Raw genomic sequence first — 18556 nt, forward strand, 5'->3', positions numbered from 1 at the left:
TCTCAGTCCCTTTGGGTTTAGACCAGGACTAGAGTCAAACCCGCACAACTCCTAGTCCTCCTGGTCCTGAACCTGAAGCATACGGGCTCCAGCGTCTGCCAGCTATGGTTTGTAATTCACGCCGCAGGGCTGTAGGGAGCTGGGATGGGAGCGAGCGAGCCGGGGGAGGACGATGCTTCCCTGGGAGGTTCAGCTGCTGTAGCATGTCAGTTCTGTGTGCAAGTACGATTTTATTCATAAAGCACAAAGTAAGTTCTTCACTGCATATACAGCTATGAACAGAAAAGACGTGCGTACGAGTCCAGAGGACACAGATGAATCACAGCCCAGATAAAACGATGTTTCTGGGAAACTCACGGAAGTTCGGCCAAAAGTTGATATAGTATAGCATGTAAAAAAAAGAAAGAAAAAGGCTTAAAAAGTCCAAGTATAGGATGTCAAACAAACTTACAAAGTCACGGTATTTTTTCATAGTATAGTATGTTGATTATAGCCTAGATATTGGTGAATGACGCACATTGGTTTGTGGTGTTGCAGAGTTAGATAAAGCAGGTTTTCACAAGCTTGTTTGAGTGAGGGAAGGTCAGAACTCCAGATTCTGATGTTTGACTGTCCGATGCCGGGTTTCACGTCTGATATTCGTTCCTCAGCAGCAGCGAGGCAGTCATGGAGGTTAGCTGTACTACCGATGACTTCACTGAAACATACAGCGGTGTGTCGTGGATTCTGGATTCAAATCACAAGCAATGTTTGAATGCTGTGAATCACTGGAAATGTGTCAGCAAACAACATAACCGGTGAATGTGGGTCAGCAGTGAGAGTTTGACGCAAGGTTGAAAATTGATTTTGCTTCACAAAGTCAGACATAATGAGATGCTTCTGTGATGGAAACGTTTGTGTCGGGAGCACACACACACACACACACACACACACACACACACACACACACACACACACACACACGGGAACATGAAAGCATACATGAGTCATTTCACAAATACAATAGAATATGAACTTTATTTTTATATATTTTTTATGGCAAGTGCATTTCAGTTCACTGAGTCTGTGCAATGCAAATACCGTTTGAAGTAGTTTTGATGCAATTTGTTCGTTGAGTTATAAATATAATGTGTTGATGATGTACGTCTTAGACTATGAAGGTGGTGTCATTTCATTTTAAATTAAAAAAAAAAGTATCTTTTCGCATCGTATCGCACTGTGATATATTTTATCGTATCTCATCATATCGTGATATATATATCTTATCGAGTGTATCGCGATACGTATCGTATAGTGAGGTGCTTGCCAATACACAGGAATAACATACAACAAAGGCCCCATAGAGTATGTAAAGCTGGTGTGTGTGTGTGTGTGTGTGTGTGTGTGTGTGTGTGTGTGTGTGTGTGTGTGTGTGTGTGTGTGTGTGTGTGTTACCTCCTTGCCCAGCGGCATGCCGCTGCCCAGAGCGCAGGTGAGGCCGATGACTTTGGCCACGAAGGTTTTGAAGGTGAGGTATTCCTTCAGCACAACTCCTCTCAGGATGGTCTTCATCTCTGGAATACCTGAACCTGCAGAGAGGAGCACAGCGGGCGCTTACAGCTCAGCGGCAACTCAAAGAGAAACCAAACACATCAACTACATCATAGCCTTAAAGCAACATAGTTAAACGTTTCGGGAAACACATAAATGACTTGCAAAAATTGGATGAGAAGATTGAAATCACTCTCATATCTGTACGCTGAAAGAATGAAGCTACCCTCAGAAGCTGTTAGCTTAGCACAAAGACTGGAAACAGGCAGAAACAGCTAGCCTGGCTCCGTCCGAAGGTCACACGATGTGTCAACCAGCACCTCTAAAGCTCACCAACACCAAACATCTCGTTTGTTTCATCTCTACAGAGACCAGAGTGTGAGAAACACACGTTCCAGGTTTTATGGGAAGGTTTTACGTCTGGGGCTCATTTTTGGCCGTGAGAAGTAACCTCCTGGAGACTCTACTAGAAAAAAGAGGTTTCCAGTCTTTATGCTAAGCTAAGCTCGCCAGCTCCTGGCTGTAGCTTCCTGTTTAGCGCTGAGACACTAGAAGGGATGTCATTCCTCTCCTCATCCGACTCTCAGCAAGAACGCAAGTCAGCATCGAACATATTGACCAATACGTCCAACTATTCCTTTAAGATGAACCTCAAAGCTAAATTGCATCCTAACTTCAAAGAACTACAGACTATTTTTCACAACGTCATTGCAAATAGAACTACTGGATTAATTCAAACTTGGCTGCCACGGCTTTTTGGTTTCAATTCAAAACTCTCTGGATAATTAATTCAGTTTGGAAATGGGATTTTCTTTTTATGCACATTTCATTTTAGAGAACGTCCCAGAATTTAATTTTCTTAATGGAAATGCTGCAAACAGACGAATTCATTAATTACTCGTCACTTTTATGTCATTCTACTCTATAAAACACTTCTGTAGTTAGTAAACTCTGCAACCAGAATGTCAGGTTTCTTCTGTAGCCTGCATGTATGACATCACTGCATGCAGCTATCATTAACGTGTAAACAGCTAACTGATACAGCCGTCTATTGAGAGGAGTTGTATGAAATGCGACAAGTGTCTTAGTATCATTCCTTCTTTTTCATAGTAAGCTGGGCCCCACGGTCTAACACAGTGGTGTAGAGAGGTGGAGCCATCTCTTTAGCCTCCGTCACTGAGACTGACAGTAAAGACTCCGCTACACCTGCAGCAGAATATTACCTCAGGGGGCATCTGATGGAGCGCTGCCCTGAATCCAGACTAACATAACCTGCATGTTAAGAGCATAAACATTGTGATTATGTGCAGAACTCACGTCTCCGCCCTGGGGAAGGAGCGGAGCCTGAAGGGGCTCAGAGGGGATTTACAGTGTGTCGCTGTGTTTGTGTCGCACTGAGGCAGCAGCTACTTATTCACACACAGTTGTTCAGCAGGAGTTCATTACAGTAAGAGGGTGGCAGTAGCTCGGGGGGGAAAAGCTATAAAGGAAAACTATCAGGGTTTCATTTCACTTCATGGTTTACAGGCAGAGAGGATGAAGAAGGAAAAGCAAAGTGGGTTGTGGGGGGAAGGTGTACAGCACCCCCACATGTGGGCTCTTTTTGCCAGCACTCTATTGGAGCACTATGACTTAAAACAGTTGCAGATGTAATCTTTGAGTCATGATTCAGGTTTTAAAGCACCGTGAATCTGGAACAAACTCCGGGAAAGCTGCAGGTCACTCAAACCCTCACTGAAGACTTCTCACTTTACCTTTTATTAAATCATTACACTGCACCGTTTCATTCTATGTCACACGCGTCTTATTCTATTTTCAGCTCGTTTGTATTTTCTATTGTCGTGGCTCTTAATTCACATGCATGTGTATCGTTTGCACTCTGTTTGATGTTTTATGTGAAGCGCTTTGAACGGCCTCGCTGCTGAACTCTGCTGGATGAACTTGCTGTGTTCTCTGTGTCAGTATGTAATAACAGACAAATATGCATCTGCAAAGACTTTAAACAATATGTATTTTCTTCTTTTATTGCCTTGTTAAATCATAATGTGTGGCCTTCTCAATTGTAATACCACTCACAGGGTTATCTGTATTACTATCGCTTGAAGGCGGTGGTTTGCGGAGGGATACTTTTCTTTTTCTTTTGTTAAACTGTGAATTTAAATCAATTTGGAACCGCTGTACAGTTTATACAGGAACTCCATGTATTTATACGGTTGGGGTTTGGTCGCATGTTGTCAAATCTGAATTCTGTACCGTAAATATGAAAGCACCTTTGTTGTTCTCGAGTGTATCTATAGTAATATAGAGAGAAAGATAAAGCTTGCTTTCAACATACATTCATCAAGCAATACCTTTTTTGCCATTACTTAATTAAATGAGATTGTTTTGCCTCATTTTTAGGAATCTCTGGTGTGTACATGCTGTGTGTGTGTGTGTGTGTGTGTGTGTGTGTGTAGGTGTGTGTAGGTGTGTTGTCATACCAACTGCTTGGGGGGCTAGAATCTGTGTGAAGCCGGCAGAGAAGGTGATGAGGACCACGGGGTAGGTGACCCAGGCCAGATACTGCAGGAACACGTTACTGTCCAGACCGCCGTACATCCACTTCTGTGCTGTGGACACACACACACACACACACACACACACACACACACACACACACACACACACACACACACACACACACACACACACACACACACACACACACACACACACACACACAGGGATTAATGTACATCCAGGAGAGCCGTCATATAAACCGTTTAAAGACAGGAAAAATGTGTGTAGTTGTGTGTGTGTGTGTGTGTGTGTGTGTGTGTGTGTGTGTGTGGTTAGTCATGTTCTGTGTCCAACTAAAAGAACTGTACACCATAACTGGAACTGACAAGACTAGGTTGGCTCCTCCTTGAGAGCACAACACACACACACACACACACACACACACACACACACACACACACACACACACACACACACACATCATGTTTAAGACGTCTAGCTTCCTCTTCCTGGAACGTAGAGTTGACTCATCCCTCGGTTTGCTGCGTCCACCGTGCGGCTAAATGGTTGACGCCATAAGACGCCTTCCATCCACCTCGACTCCTCCTTTCTGTCTTCAATCCCTTCGCTTCCTTCCTTTGTCCCTCACTTCCTCTTCCGATCGTCTCCATTTCCTCTAAACACACACTTCGTACTCTGTACCCCTCCTTCTTCTGCCCCTTTAAGAACTTTCTTTAGTCGCCATAGGCAACACATTATAAACTTTCTGCAGTCATTTCCGGTGAATGTCCCGAGGGCCCCATCCTAAAATGCGATCGCTCTCTATTTACGAGCTCCTGTTGGGGCCAAGATCATTGGGGGAGAATGTCCCGTTGAATTGAAATATGACACAGACGTCTCCGGAGTTAAACTTACAGAACACACGGCAATAAAAAAATGTTGGATGGCTCATAAGTTTCTCCGTCTAAATGAAATAAATCCGAGGGAGCCGCAGCCTTCTTAATTCTACCGACGCCGCAAGTCAGAAACGGCCCCGACAGATTTACACAAAACTCCATTTGCAAGAAAGTAGAACTGAGTCCAAGCAGCTGACGCGTTCAGAACTGAAGGCTGCCCGACCCGGAAGGTGATTTAAAGAGTTTGTTACACTAATGTCCACCGCACAGCCGATACAAAGTCTGCATGTTTTGTATAAGCTGTACGCTGCGAGCAGAATTGTAATTTGTAAATGTAAGTCGATACATTTTGTATATCCTGGTTTCATATTTGCAGAGGAGAGACTACAATCATTTTAAAGGCCTTCACAGGGAAGAGAGCTGAAACCTCAGCACCAAGTCGATGCCGAACTTCTGAAAACGTGACAGTGCTCGTTTTTTCGACAGCACAGCGAGCGCTAATGCTACATTGTGAAATACTAATCTGTGTTGAAAACGTCAGCTAGTAGCGTTAGCCGTGGACGTATTAAGAGAACTGGATGCCGGACCCCGAGATGGTCTGACCTGATGAATGTATACGCCAACAAGGTTTCTAGCTTCCGGGTTAACGACCCTGTTCAGCTCACAGTCTCAACATTGTGACGGCGTCACAGACCACTTTTCTCGGTGATGTGTTAAACGTAGTATTTTAAAATGTTTTTTTATTTTCATTAATATGGAGCGTATGTTGAAGTAAATAGAATTTGTTTGTTTTGTTCTTGTGATCTTGAATTGAGTCTCGAGAATCGTTTCTCAGTCTTTGGTTTCGACGACTTCATTTCTGGTATCGTGACATCTCTAGAGTTGACCTTTGCATTTTTCCCCATCTCCTATTCTCCAACCTTTAACCTCTTCCTCCCTGTCTGGGTCCATGTATCACATATCTTCAATACCTCCTTCCCTCCTCATTTCTAACAATTCATCCTTCTCTTCTGGAATCACCTGCCTTTGCCTCCTGCTCATTCGTCAACTCTCTTTATGCTCCAAACCACAGGTACAAGTTCCAACCCCTCCCTCCCTCCCTGCCTCTCCCCCTCCCTCCCTGCCTCCCTGCCTCCCTCCCTCACCTTGTAGACAGATGGCGATGCAGAAGTCCACCACCCAGCTGACCAGGGCCATGAGGAGTCCCAGCAGGATGAGGAAGATCCAGTCCTCCCCGACCCGCGAGATCAGGAACTTCTGACAGCGAACCGCGCAGACTGCAGGGACACAACGTAACATGTTAGGGACTACAAACACACAATACAACTACATTACCCAGGAATTTAATTCATTAAAGCCAGGATGGAAAACCAGTTACTTTCACCAGAGCCAACTACGTCCAGCAGAGGTTATGACTCAGCACTTTGTTAAGAGGACACGTCACCGACACGATGTAATGGTGCGAGAGGCCGAAGACAAAGCAGACCACACGGGTCCACTACACTTAATGCATATTAAAACACACGGCACATAAAAGTCACAGCAGATGGAGGCACTACAAAGCAACACACACACACACACACACACACACACATAAACCAGTGCATGAAGCACGATCGGATCCGCTTTACTCACCTGCAAGCAAACAGGAAACTCACGGTTAACACGCTGCATAAAACTCGGTCCGAGACACACACACACACACACACACACACACACACACACACACATTGCTGGAACAAAACAGGAGTTCCATGGTGGCTCATTAGGATGTGCCCGTACATATCATAGCTTCTCGTTCACACCAAGCTTTCCTCTCTCAGGCCGGATAAGAGCATCGGTTCGCTCCTCACTCTCTTCCTCCACGTTTCTCCTTTTATCTCCAGCATATAGAACAAATGTTCATGAAACATTGTCTTATTAGTATCTTATCAGAAGACCCATCCACTTTTCCTTAAAACATGCCGAGATGGCAGAAAGAAAGAGGTACGATATGTTTGTAGCTGTCAGCCTCTCTTTCTCTTCGTCTGTAGTTTTTAGGGAACTGTTCCTTTAAGTGAAGTAATATGGGAGAAACAAAAGACGGTTTTACTCGACATTTTCTCTCAAACAGCTGAAGAAGAGGGCTGACTGAAACCCTTTGTTGATAATATGTTAACCCTCTGAACCCCAAAATCCAAGCATGTAAACTACACTACGTGCATCACAGCACAAAGCTGTAAAGAATCATCATTAGTCAGAATTTCATCTTTCCAGTGTTTTCAAATTTTTCTAAAATTTTATATTTTTTTTTATGATTTATGGCATTATAACAGATTTATTCTGCACTAAAGATGTGTTTGAGTTCTCTCTACTTCTAGTCATGATGGTGCTGCTTTGGGGTTACATGTGGGTCCATATGACTTCATGTTGTCTCCTATTGGTTCATGGCTAAAACAGACCAGAGGCCATTTTCATAAAACGTCCAAGCAACTAAATTTGAAGAAAACTCTGAGAACTTCTTGGAGTTTCCCCTTACAGTTAAGATCCCGGTAACGATATAAAAGTTATTCATAAAGCCTCTCAGCCCCGAAAGTCAAACACAGGAGGACTCTCATGAGGTTCTGAGAAGACGAGAAGATGGCAGAAAGATAAAGAGGAAGCAGAAACATCCTCCACACGCTGAATGACGGAGAGTTAATGAAACGCTACAGATTAGATGTTGCAGGGATAATGTGTGTGGTCGTTCTCATTAGAGACGCGCTCTCATCACAATAACACTGTGACCCCAGATATGAAAGCAACTCAACGAGCATTCGCTGGTTTACAGATGTACACGCCGACTAAACGCTGCTGGACAGGAGCTGATGAGAAAAAATTATCCCCGAAGTGGAGGCATGACTGACACCTCTGTTTGACTGACAGACGGGGGGGGGGGGTACACTGACGTGCACACATTCCCCCAATCAACACCTCCATGGTCTAACACACACACACACACACACACACACTGATATGTCTTTGCTTTCTCTACAGACAGATATGTGACAAGTCTGAGAAAGAAACAGGCTTCGTGCATGTGTATATTTAGATTGTGTTCCTGCAAGTGTGTGTGTGTGTGTGTGTGTGTGTGTGTGTGTGTGTGTGTGTGTGCGTCATCTCACCCACGGGCCCGTCTGTGTTGTTGGACCCCTTCTGTCATCCAGACACAAGTCAATGTAAATGAGTGTTAGTGTGTGTGTGTGTGCGTCTGAGAGCGTGCATGTGTGCAGACATGACTTTTGTTGCGCTTCTAAACATTGTGTGTGTTTGTTTTTGTCTTTTTTGGAGATGTAATTTAGTTGGCTCTTAATAGCTTTTTCTGCAACACACACACACACCCTGCAGACCGGTTGCTGAATGTATTCTTCATCATGCAATAAGCAGCATGCTAGTTCCCAATCACTCTCACTCGCCTTCTGACTCACCCTCTGCACCACTCTCCCCTTCCTGATCCAATCACCCCTCACTCCCTCTCCGCCCTCCCCTCTTCTTCTTCTACTGCTTTCTGCTAATCACATTCAACCCCTGACTTCTCTCTCTCTCTCTCTCTCTCTCTCTCTCTCTCTCTCTCTCTCTCTCTCTCTCTCTCTCTCTCTCTCTCTCTCTCTCTCTTCTCCGCTCTCTCTCTCTCTCTCTCTCTCTCTCTCTCTCTCTCTCTCTCTCTCTCTCTCTCTCTCTCTCTCTCTCTCTCTCTCTCTCTCTCTCTCTCTTCAGTCCAGTCTCTCTTGCTCGCTCTCTCCTCGGCGAGAGGCCTGATGCCCACACACCTGCTGAGACTAATTTAGGTTGCCTTGGAGACTCAGTGCATGAAGTTCCTTGGCTTGGCATTAAGTAGCTGTAGGTGAGTGAGCACCGTGAACTGTATACAGTGTGAGTGTAGTGAATTCACCCAAAGGTTTCTGACAAGCGCCCACCTGTTGCTGAAAGCTGCTCACCCTTAATTATGCCCAACTTTAAGCCTTAATATAATTTAAACAGGTGAGTTGTATAAAAATTGGAACGTGTTCATTTCTACTCTAAAGTCTGGCATTTTTTTTGGCACTTCAACTTTGGCTTCATCTATCAGCTCCAAAGGATGCCGCTTGTGCTCTTGTGCTCGTAGGTTTATTTTGGTTTGGACAATATGATTTACTACTATTTTTTGACTGAAACTCCTGATATCAGATATTTAATACAGCCAATAAATCAAGTTTCGTACTTTTGTAAAGGTCGAGGTGCTTGCAAGACACGTTATAGGAAAGCTTTACTCTTTTAATGAGAGTTAAGCTTCTTTTTCCAAATCCAAACAAAGATGGCGTCCGTAAACTAAATATCTCTTTCAAAATTTGCACGTGAACCAAAAATAAAAAAAGCGTATAATCAGATTATCAGTATATATTTCTTTGAAATATCTTGAATTTCATACAAAATAGCGTGCTAATAGTCCGCTAGTGTTTTACAAAAGTAACCTGGAAAGGAAATAAGATTGCAACTTGAGGAATGGGTTAAATATCTGGAACCCTCTGAACCCCAAAACCCACCGGCGGGATTGTTCAACATGTTTTCTCACGTTTATCAGCCAGAAGCTGCAACAATGTGTCACAGTCCTCAGATTTGTATCTTTTCCGGCAGAAAGAGCAACCAAGAATAAAAAAAGGTTAAAATGGTGATACTTCATCAAAAACATTTTATTCTACCTGTAAAAAACTAGTTTTTATTATTAGTAACACTTGGACACATGTTGGATGTATAGATTTCATTGTTTTCCAACTTCTGTCAAATATATCAAAGATAACTTTTCTTTTCTATGATTCATGTCATAACTGTCTTATTCTGCACAATAGGACATTTTGGATTTCTCTTTACTTTTAGCCACGATTGTTCTGTTTCCATAGAGGTGCAGGACTTTAATACTGCAGTGAAAAACAAGGCCACAGAGAATCAACTGTGACAGGAGTGAGAAACGCCCCGAAGCTGCTCGGGGGTTCAAATCTGCAGCAAACACAATTTTTTATCTTTTTTTTATCATCAATCTTTAAGGATTCAGGAATTAATAAAAAAAAACAGCATTAGGTGTCGCTGAACTACCTTCTGGGTTTTTATTTATCTGAAAATGTGATAATTAGCTCCTGTTAACACACAGCAGGTTCTAGACTCCATCATGGTATTTTACAGAGTGCTAACTGATAGCAGCCAGAGCTAAGCATTACTGCGGAGAAAGCCAGTGTAGCGATATATATATATATATATATATATATATATATATACACACATATACATATATATATATATATATATATACATATACACACACCTTTGAGGAAAATCACTAACGGCGCAGATTCCCTGCAACCGCTCCCACATAAAACCCAATTATTGAAATCTCTCCCTCATTTGTTATGCAAGGTGACGGCTGTGTGAGACTGTAAAGGGTAAAAGAGACTTTCTTGTTAACCACTAATGCTTCAATTCTGCACAGTCGTGCCAATGAGGCCGATCCCCCTCTTTGTGTGTGTGTGTGTGTGTGTGTGTGTGTGTGTGTGTGTGTGTGTGTGTGTGTGTGTGTGTGTGTGTGTGTGTGTGTGTGTGTGTGGCCACATGTATTATGGAGCTGCATGCGTACGAGAGATTCAATTAGAAATGCCTGGCTGTGTTTGAAACCAACGACTTAATTAGATTTGCATAAATACAGTTAAATCCGACTACTCAGCTCTTCTGCTTTTTACACAGAAACTTTAAAAGATAGAGGAAGAGGGGGGGGGGGGGGGTTTGACTTCTATCACGATAAAGGTCATTTTATATCTCAATAATGATAGAATTCACGAAATAGCGTGTTTTCTGGTAATTCAATAAATAAATGTCTTCAGTATTTAAAGATGGACCAGAAATCAACATCCACCTTTGACAAAGTATCAACTATCTATGTAAATAATGTTTACAACATATATTAAACTTTGAACAAGGAATCATAATCATCAGTTGCTATTTAATAATCCAAACCATCTATATCAACTATTAACTGAGTGCTATAAACATCTTTGTAATGTTCGTAAAGATGTTTTTACACAAAAATGTGTGCGACAATAAAATAAATTGGTAGTAATTGTTAAAGTTAAACAACAAAACAAATAAAACTAGGATTAGTGATCTTCAGAAACATAATTGATATTTTTGTTGACATTCTCATCACATCCTGACAGCAACCAATGACTCAACCCTGCCCTTCAGTAAAGACACGTTTCATAGAGTCTGAAAGCGATGCATCGGTTTGTGGAGGTTTGTCTAGAAGTGGAGGATAACTTCCCTCAAAGTTCTGCATTATCAGGACGTTTTGCAGTCGGCCAACGCAGCAAATGAGGGCGTTAGCGTGGACTCCAAAGCCCGGCACGCATTCACCTCTTTACCTCTGCCTGAGTGAATCAACAGATTCCACTGAACTGAATTGATTCGGGAAACGAGCCGCAGCTGCAGATAAAATGAAAATGCAGCACAGGAGAGAACGGAGTTAAGTGGAAGAAGAAAAAGGGTAAAAAACTAACAAAGACAAATTGGCCCCTGAAGACAGAAAAGAAATGTTTGTCGGAGTAATAAAACCAACAAAGCGTCTGTAAATGTTTCCTCTGGTGCGAAACATCTCCCTCTTGCTCCCCCATTCACCCATTTGTTAATCCATCCCTCCTCCGCTCCCTCCGTCATGTTAATGTGCAGTCGATGCTAATGAGATGTAAAAGGGGCGATGTTTATGTAAATGTGCGTACGGCATCGGTCCCGGGCGAGCGGGCAGAGCGCCTCGTCTCCCACTCAATCACTATGTTAGCTCGTCGGGCAAACGACGGTGTTGACGGCCGTCTTATGGCTGCAGTACAATGTCTGCTTAATGAGGTGGAATGGTGTAACACACACACACACACACACACACACTAGAGTGATTATGTAAAAGCAGCCTCTGCAATCGATTCCAAATAGTGTGTCATGTATGTTTCATGTTTCTTTAGGGAGTAAACAACAAAACCCTCACGGGCAGCTGGAAGCAGAGACACGGCATTAAGTGGAGTTGTTAGACATGTTGCCTAGCTCGGCTGTTTACCCATAGAGTGAGTATGAGAAGTGGGTGTAGTCATCTATATGTCACTTATTGGTTTGTGGACTGATGTTTCCTGAGTTTTGGCATTTTGGCCATCGCCATCTTGGATTACGGCGGTCGCTTTCTTGGCCATATTTGGACGACCAAATAGGATAGGGTAGCAACCTGTCAATCACTGTGTAGCCCCGCCCCTAAAGCATCCCCTGCTTTATGGTCTGTTTGACTCTAAATGGACCATCATTTACTAAATGAACATCATGCTGTATTGAAGAAGACTTGAAACTAGAGATTGAGACCATAAACTCATGTTTACAATGTTTACTGAGGTAATAAATCAAGAGAGAAGTAGAGTCATTTTCTCATAGACTTCTATACAACCTGAGGAGTCGCCCCCTGGTGGACACTAGAGAGAATGCAGGTTTAACACATGAAGCTTTGACTTCTCTCTTCAGAACCAGAGGTTGCCACCTGGTTTTACCAAGAAGCAAATGAGCTTTTTGTTTTGGGTCAGAACTCACAACTTTAACATGCTGAACATCTAAGGCTAAAGTCTGAGGTCAGACGACGTTCCTTAGGATTTATTTTTTGTTGTTGGTCTACTAAAGCGTTCACGGTTGTGTGTTTCTGTATCCTCGTTCTATTCTGTCCTGATGCATTGTCCACTGGAGGCTGAAACTACTTCGCCTGCTTGGTTCCTAATCCTCACGTCTGAGAACACCATTACTTCTGGGAGCCGGTTGACACCTCGGTCCGCAGAGTGGACTACAAGTGTAAATTGATCCGACCCTCTGGTTCCACCTGCATGAGACACTGTCACACTCCCCGCTAATGAGGAATACAGCAGAACTTTCCTGTCCCTGGTTAATTGTCTGGAGCAGTCTCACTGCTGGATTTCAATTCAGAGCCTGAGCACTGAACCTTTCCACTGAACTCTTCGATCAATACGGCGTATCATCTCAAACCCAACACACACACACACACACACACACATTCAACGATCAATACTATGACCCCAACATCAACTATGATGCATTCGGGTCTTAGTGCGACTGAATGTAGAGTGGGAGGAGAGTTAACGGGAGGGTGACTACAAATGTTGCCGTCATAGCCACATCCTGTCCGGGAAACTATTTCGTTTTCGGCGGTTTCCGACTCGTTTCAGATGAAGCCACGCCCACTTGTGTATGACGAAAGCCTGACGCAGCGTCACCTGTGCTGTGATTGGCCGGAACTCATTGCTTAGAAGCTTGTGATGCCACTAAGAGAGAGCGAGTGGACGAAGCTTCAACTCGTTCAATTCCACTAATTTAGTGGCTGGCTAGTTAGCAAGCTAGCTAGCTAGCTTGCTAACGTCCACCGCCGAAGAGCGGACTGGTGGACATTTTTCACTATTTCAATAGACCAAGAGCTTCATCTAGATGCAAACGTAGACATAAGCATCACTTTTATTTATGAAAGAAAAATAAATAAAGCATCTATCAATATTTGTGGGTTTATGAATCTGTAAATTCATGTTGTTTATTTGCCAATATTTATTCCAATACAATATATGAGTTAATACCGGCCAATAATATCAGCCAGGCCAACTGGAATGACAAATAAAAGGAAAATATTTGATCATTTAAAATATTTAACATTAAAATGTTTTGTTTTCTCCAAAACTAGAAGGAAGAGCTCACACAAGTTCAAACATGTGAGAGTTTTGTGTTAATAATTCATCTCTAAAACAAACTTCTACGAGCCGGCGTGTGCTTGTTTGGCATTAAATGAAAAAGTCTCGAAGCGGAGGAACCGAATGTTTGAACTGATGATTATGATGCTTCTGTTTTAACGATTCTCAGTTAAGCAGCAGTCAAACACCGTCGATGAGGAACAGAAAACGAGCTCTGCATCCTCACACTGAGGCTGCAGGGATGATTTCTCCAGTGGCAGCATGCACGCACGCACACACACACACACACACACGCAAAGTCAAGGAAGGCAGATGGTGGCACTGATGATGACAGTGAGAGTCCATCAACACAAATGTGTGTGTGTGTGTGTGTGTGTGTGTGTGTTTAGCCCGATCACACGGGGGAGAGGTAAGTCGTTTCATTTCCTGGATGAAAGCCCGGTGAACCGAGAGCCAAAGGGACCTGCTGCTGACTCTCCGCACTGCTCCTCCCTTTCTCTCCCTCTCATCTGCCTCCCTCATTCCGTCTCAATTGATTTTTATCTGTCCAATCCCCAGACCTCTGCCATTTACTCCCCCTCTATCCCTTTTCTCTCATTCCCTCCCCCCCACCCATCGAGTCCTCCTTCAAGCCATCTTTCCGTTTCCGCTCTGCATCCGTTCGTTTCCCTCTTTTTGTTTTCGACTGTCCAGGCCTCCCCTCCCTCCCCTCCCTCCCCTCCCCTCCCATCTCTGCTGTTGCAGAGTCAGCACTTCCGTTCCGCAGTGCTCTGCAGACACACGAGTACAATTTACACTTTCATACCGTGGCGTAACCAATTTCAGAGCATTTCCCATTTGCAATTCTTTAAACTGACAGCAACACACGCACGCACACACACACACACACACACACACACACACAGTACATACACATACATGCATTTTACATATAAGGTTGGCAGCTCTGTGTATGTGTGTGTGTATGCATTCATACATATGGAAGCGGTGAAATGATGCAAAAACACCATCAATCTTTCAAGGACCAAAAGTATTAAAAGTTGCAGACACGCACACGCACACACACAGTTGATGAAAGAACCTAACATGCATGTGTGTGTGTGTGTGTGTGTGTCTGTAGAAATGGCACATTCATCTGTTTTTAAGCAGCAGAAAAGAAGAGACATTGATCATCAGGCTTGTCCGCAGCTTGCACTGCCTAATCAGAACCATTCATCTCCCCTAACACACACACACACACACACACACACACACACACACACACACACACACACACACACACACACACACACACACACACACACACACACACACACACACACACACACACACACACACACACACACACACACACACACACACACACACACGTTCAGAGCTCTTTATTACTTTCCATTAGGGCTCGGGGCTTGCTGTAATAAGGCCGGGCTGGGAGAGTTAGTCTTTTCTTTCTGGCGTGGAGGCACACAGAGCGTAATGGGAATAATGTGCACACAGAGGTATTTGTCATGTTGGCTGTTGATTAATATGAAGCTACAAGTAGACAAGTAGAGTGTGTGTGTGTGGGGGGGGAAGTTTGCGTGCTCCTCTTAGCAAACTGCAGGATCATCAGATTTTTGCTTTTAATTTTCCTCCACACACACACACTCAAACACACACACACACACACACTCCCGGTTGGACTTTGCGAGCTTTGAACCGACGGCCGGCGTTAATACGTCACAAAGCGAAGGGAATCTTCTCTGAAGCGACTCAACACAGTTACTGACCACGTATCAGAGATTAATGATGGGAGAGCAATGCGGCGGTATTAGCTGTACGGTTGAGTGTGAGGACTGAGGGGTAGCTGGTAGTTGAGGGGGGGGGGGGGGGGGGGGAGACTGGGAATGATACGGACGTTTTTGCTTTTTGCTTGTTTACCGGAGACAAAGTCCTGGGCTGGAGCTGGCAGAGCGTACGGGTACCCTGACCCTGGAGGACAGATAGACCACATGACATCGTTAAACAGCAGCAGTGTGTGGGTTCATTTTATGGATACAGTTTGTTGTACCTACACAATCCTTCAAAGAAAAGAAATATCTCTCTCTCTTTATCCATTATTTCCTACACAACATTATTAGTTTGTGATTGATGTCAGCGCTGTGCAAACTCAGCAGCACGACGAAGGAAGGAGCAGCGGAGGAGAGAGGGGAGGACGGAGGAAGGAGTGATGGAGGATGCACAGGAGTGGTGAATGAGACGAAGGGGAGGAGGAGGAGGAGGGGAGGGGAGGAGATAAGGAGGTAGAAAATAAGATGGAAATAAAGGAAACAGGGACGAGAGGACATAGTTAGCAGCTGTGTCCTGCTTTTTTATTTGGTTCGAGGAAGTTTTCACTGAAGCAGACTCGTGTTACGTTCAGCAGATCATCAGTTATTCCTCAATCTTTTCTCTTAGAAAAACATTATGAACATTGTGAACATTAGGATTAATATTCTGTTTACATGTAAAACTGTAGCATAGCTCTAAACCGCAATACTCGAAAAAGGCTGCTCCGTCATATATTTATGTCTTCTTCATGGATCATCAACACGTCGAGGATGCTGACTCTTTGCTCGGGCTGGACAATATATAAATATTGTAACAATATTATGATATGAGACTAAATATCGTCTTATATTCTGTATATATTGTAATAAGATAGAAGTGTTGTAGTCTGGTTTTAAAGGATGCGTTACAGTAAAGGGAGCCACTCAGTCATTATATATGATTATTTATCAAAAATCTTTTTGTGTAAATATTTAGTAAAAGCACCAATATTTAACTCTTACAATATACCGTCACACTTACGCCTTCTGGTGACCAGTAGTTCTCTTGAATACCTATGTTGAATACACTTATTGTAAGTGTTTTCAGTTCCACTCATGGAGCTACCGTTAGCTTCAGTGGCTAGCTAGCTAGCCACTGAAGCTAACGGTAGCTAGCTAGCTAGCTAGCTAGCTGCAGATGAATGTAGAGAACTGGTTTCACACAGAAGTAAACAAAACCAAAGACTTGTTTTGTGAAGCAACCGTAACTAAAGGAGGGCTCAGGGTCAATTATACAACTTTATGCCAAAATATATTTCAGTATTTAGCACTTTCTTCAGGGTTAAAATTATTTATTAAACCATTTTTAAAAGGATCAAAACAGTAAACTTCTCCTCTGAAACATCGACGGTTGGGTGATGAATTGATAACTCCAATGAGAGTCATTTCAGGCTGCCAGTGTGGTATTGATCAGTGCATTAAACGCCATCAGTCAAACAGCATCACATCCATCACATCAGCTGACAAACACATGAGATTTATCTGCACATCAAACATATCGATAGAATCAGAAAGTCAAGGGGGGTGATCCGTCTCTACAAGTTTAAAAAACAGACATTTATTTCCCCCAAAGAAGATGAAGAAAAAAAGTTGTGTGATCTCATCCAGGTCGAGATACACACCTGTAAAGTATGGAGAACAATATGCGTGTGTGTGTGTGTGTGTGTGTGTGTGTGTGTGTGTGTGTGTGTGTGTGTGTGTGTGTGTGTGTGTGTGTGTGTGTGTGTGTGTGTGTGTGTGTGTGTGTGTGTGTGTGTGTGTGTGTGTTCTCTGGGCTCACTGATGATCAGAGAGTAATAACTCAGAACACGGGGCTCAGATGGATGGAGAGGGAGGGATTATACCCGCTGGAGAGGAGGAGAGAGGGTGGAGGAGGAGGAGGTGATGGATTGAAGACGGAGCGGGAAGTGAAGAGAGCTGCAGTGGAAAGAGAGAGTGGAGAGGAAACAGGGGGAAAGAATAAGAGATTGGGGGAAGAGTAGGAAAAAAAGAAAAAGGTCAAAAGTGAGGAGATGAGGGATGAAGCAAAAGGAGAAGAGCGTTTGTTGAGAGGGGAAAGAGAAATGAAAGGCGGACATATTGGAAAACAAGAGGAATAAAGTAGAAGTGGAGAAGGAGGGAAGTGAAGGAAGAATGAGAGAAGAAAAGATCGAGCGAGATCGAAAACACAGAAATAAAGACAATATAAGAAAAAGCTGCAAAGTAACCAAGAAAGTTGGAGTTATTTGTGTGTAATAACCATCGATTTCACAGCGAGAGGAGCCGGCTGTAAAAGACACCGCGGCGCCAAACACGTCCACATTAATGACGGCATTAATAAACCTTTGGCCTGCGCGGCAGCCACAGTACAGCGTATTGATTTATAAAAGTGGACAAATTCTCCTCAAATTGCAGTTAATTAAGACATAAATCTGCTTTCATGTAAAAACTCTGGAAATAAAATTGGGTATTTGGATCTCGAGACAGTCGCCACAGTAGAACAATTAGAAATGAGGACGTTTGAGTGAATCAAGTTGTTTTTTTTACTTAAAATAGATCCAAGTTGTTTAAACAGCACTGTTAGTTTTTCATTACATTTATTATTCTTTGTGTGGGAACTTTAAAGCCACTTGGTTTCAAATCTTTACATATGTTCACATTAAACATTCATTACTGAAATAAATCGGAAGAAAATGTACCGAGTTGTTATTCATTATAAGAGTTCAACACTGTGTTTGGACTGAGTGGGTGTGGTTTAATAAGCTTTGATTGACGGCAGCTTTAGCAAAGAAACCACACGACTGTCATCACTGATTCAAATGTTCAAATACGGATCGTCTTCTTTTCAGTTCAAACCAGTGATGAGATGTGACACAAACAGAAATAAGGAAATCTCTCATGCAAAACAACAAAAAACGTTTTTTCTCACTTTTAAGAAAAAGGAACTTAAATCATTTAAACTTAAAAATGTTGCCTTAAAGATGCAGATCCACTGAACTAAGTTGAATCATTATTTCTACTGCGTTTTAGTCAAACTACTTTATGTAGA

The 18556-nt window shown here is 43.1% G+C and overlaps 1 protein-coding gene across 1 annotated transcript in view; it reads right to left on the minus strand.

Moving 5' to 3' along the window:
* The window catches only part of LOC306701586 (chloride channel protein 2-like), a gene marked incomplete at both ends in the record, with an annotated part of 111943 nt that overhangs the window by 52003 nt on the left and 41384 nt on the right, over positions 1–18556 (minus strand). The window contains 4 exons of the mRNA XM_079166942.1: positions 1435–1568; positions 4011–4139; positions 6071–6202; positions 15602–15652. Of these exons, the coding sequence (XP_079023068.1) occupies positions 1435–1568; positions 4011–4139; positions 6071–6202; positions 15602–15652 (446 nt within the window). The remainder of the gene's footprint in view (positions 1–1434; positions 1569–4010; positions 4140–6070; positions 6203–15601; positions 15653–18556) is intronic.

This window comes from Pholis gunnellus, assembly GCF_910591455.1.
Source record: "Pholis gunnellus genome assembly, chromosome: 9".
Classification (NCBI taxonomy): Eukaryota; Metazoa; Chordata; class Actinopteri; order Perciformes; family Pholidae; genus Pholis; species Pholis gunnellus.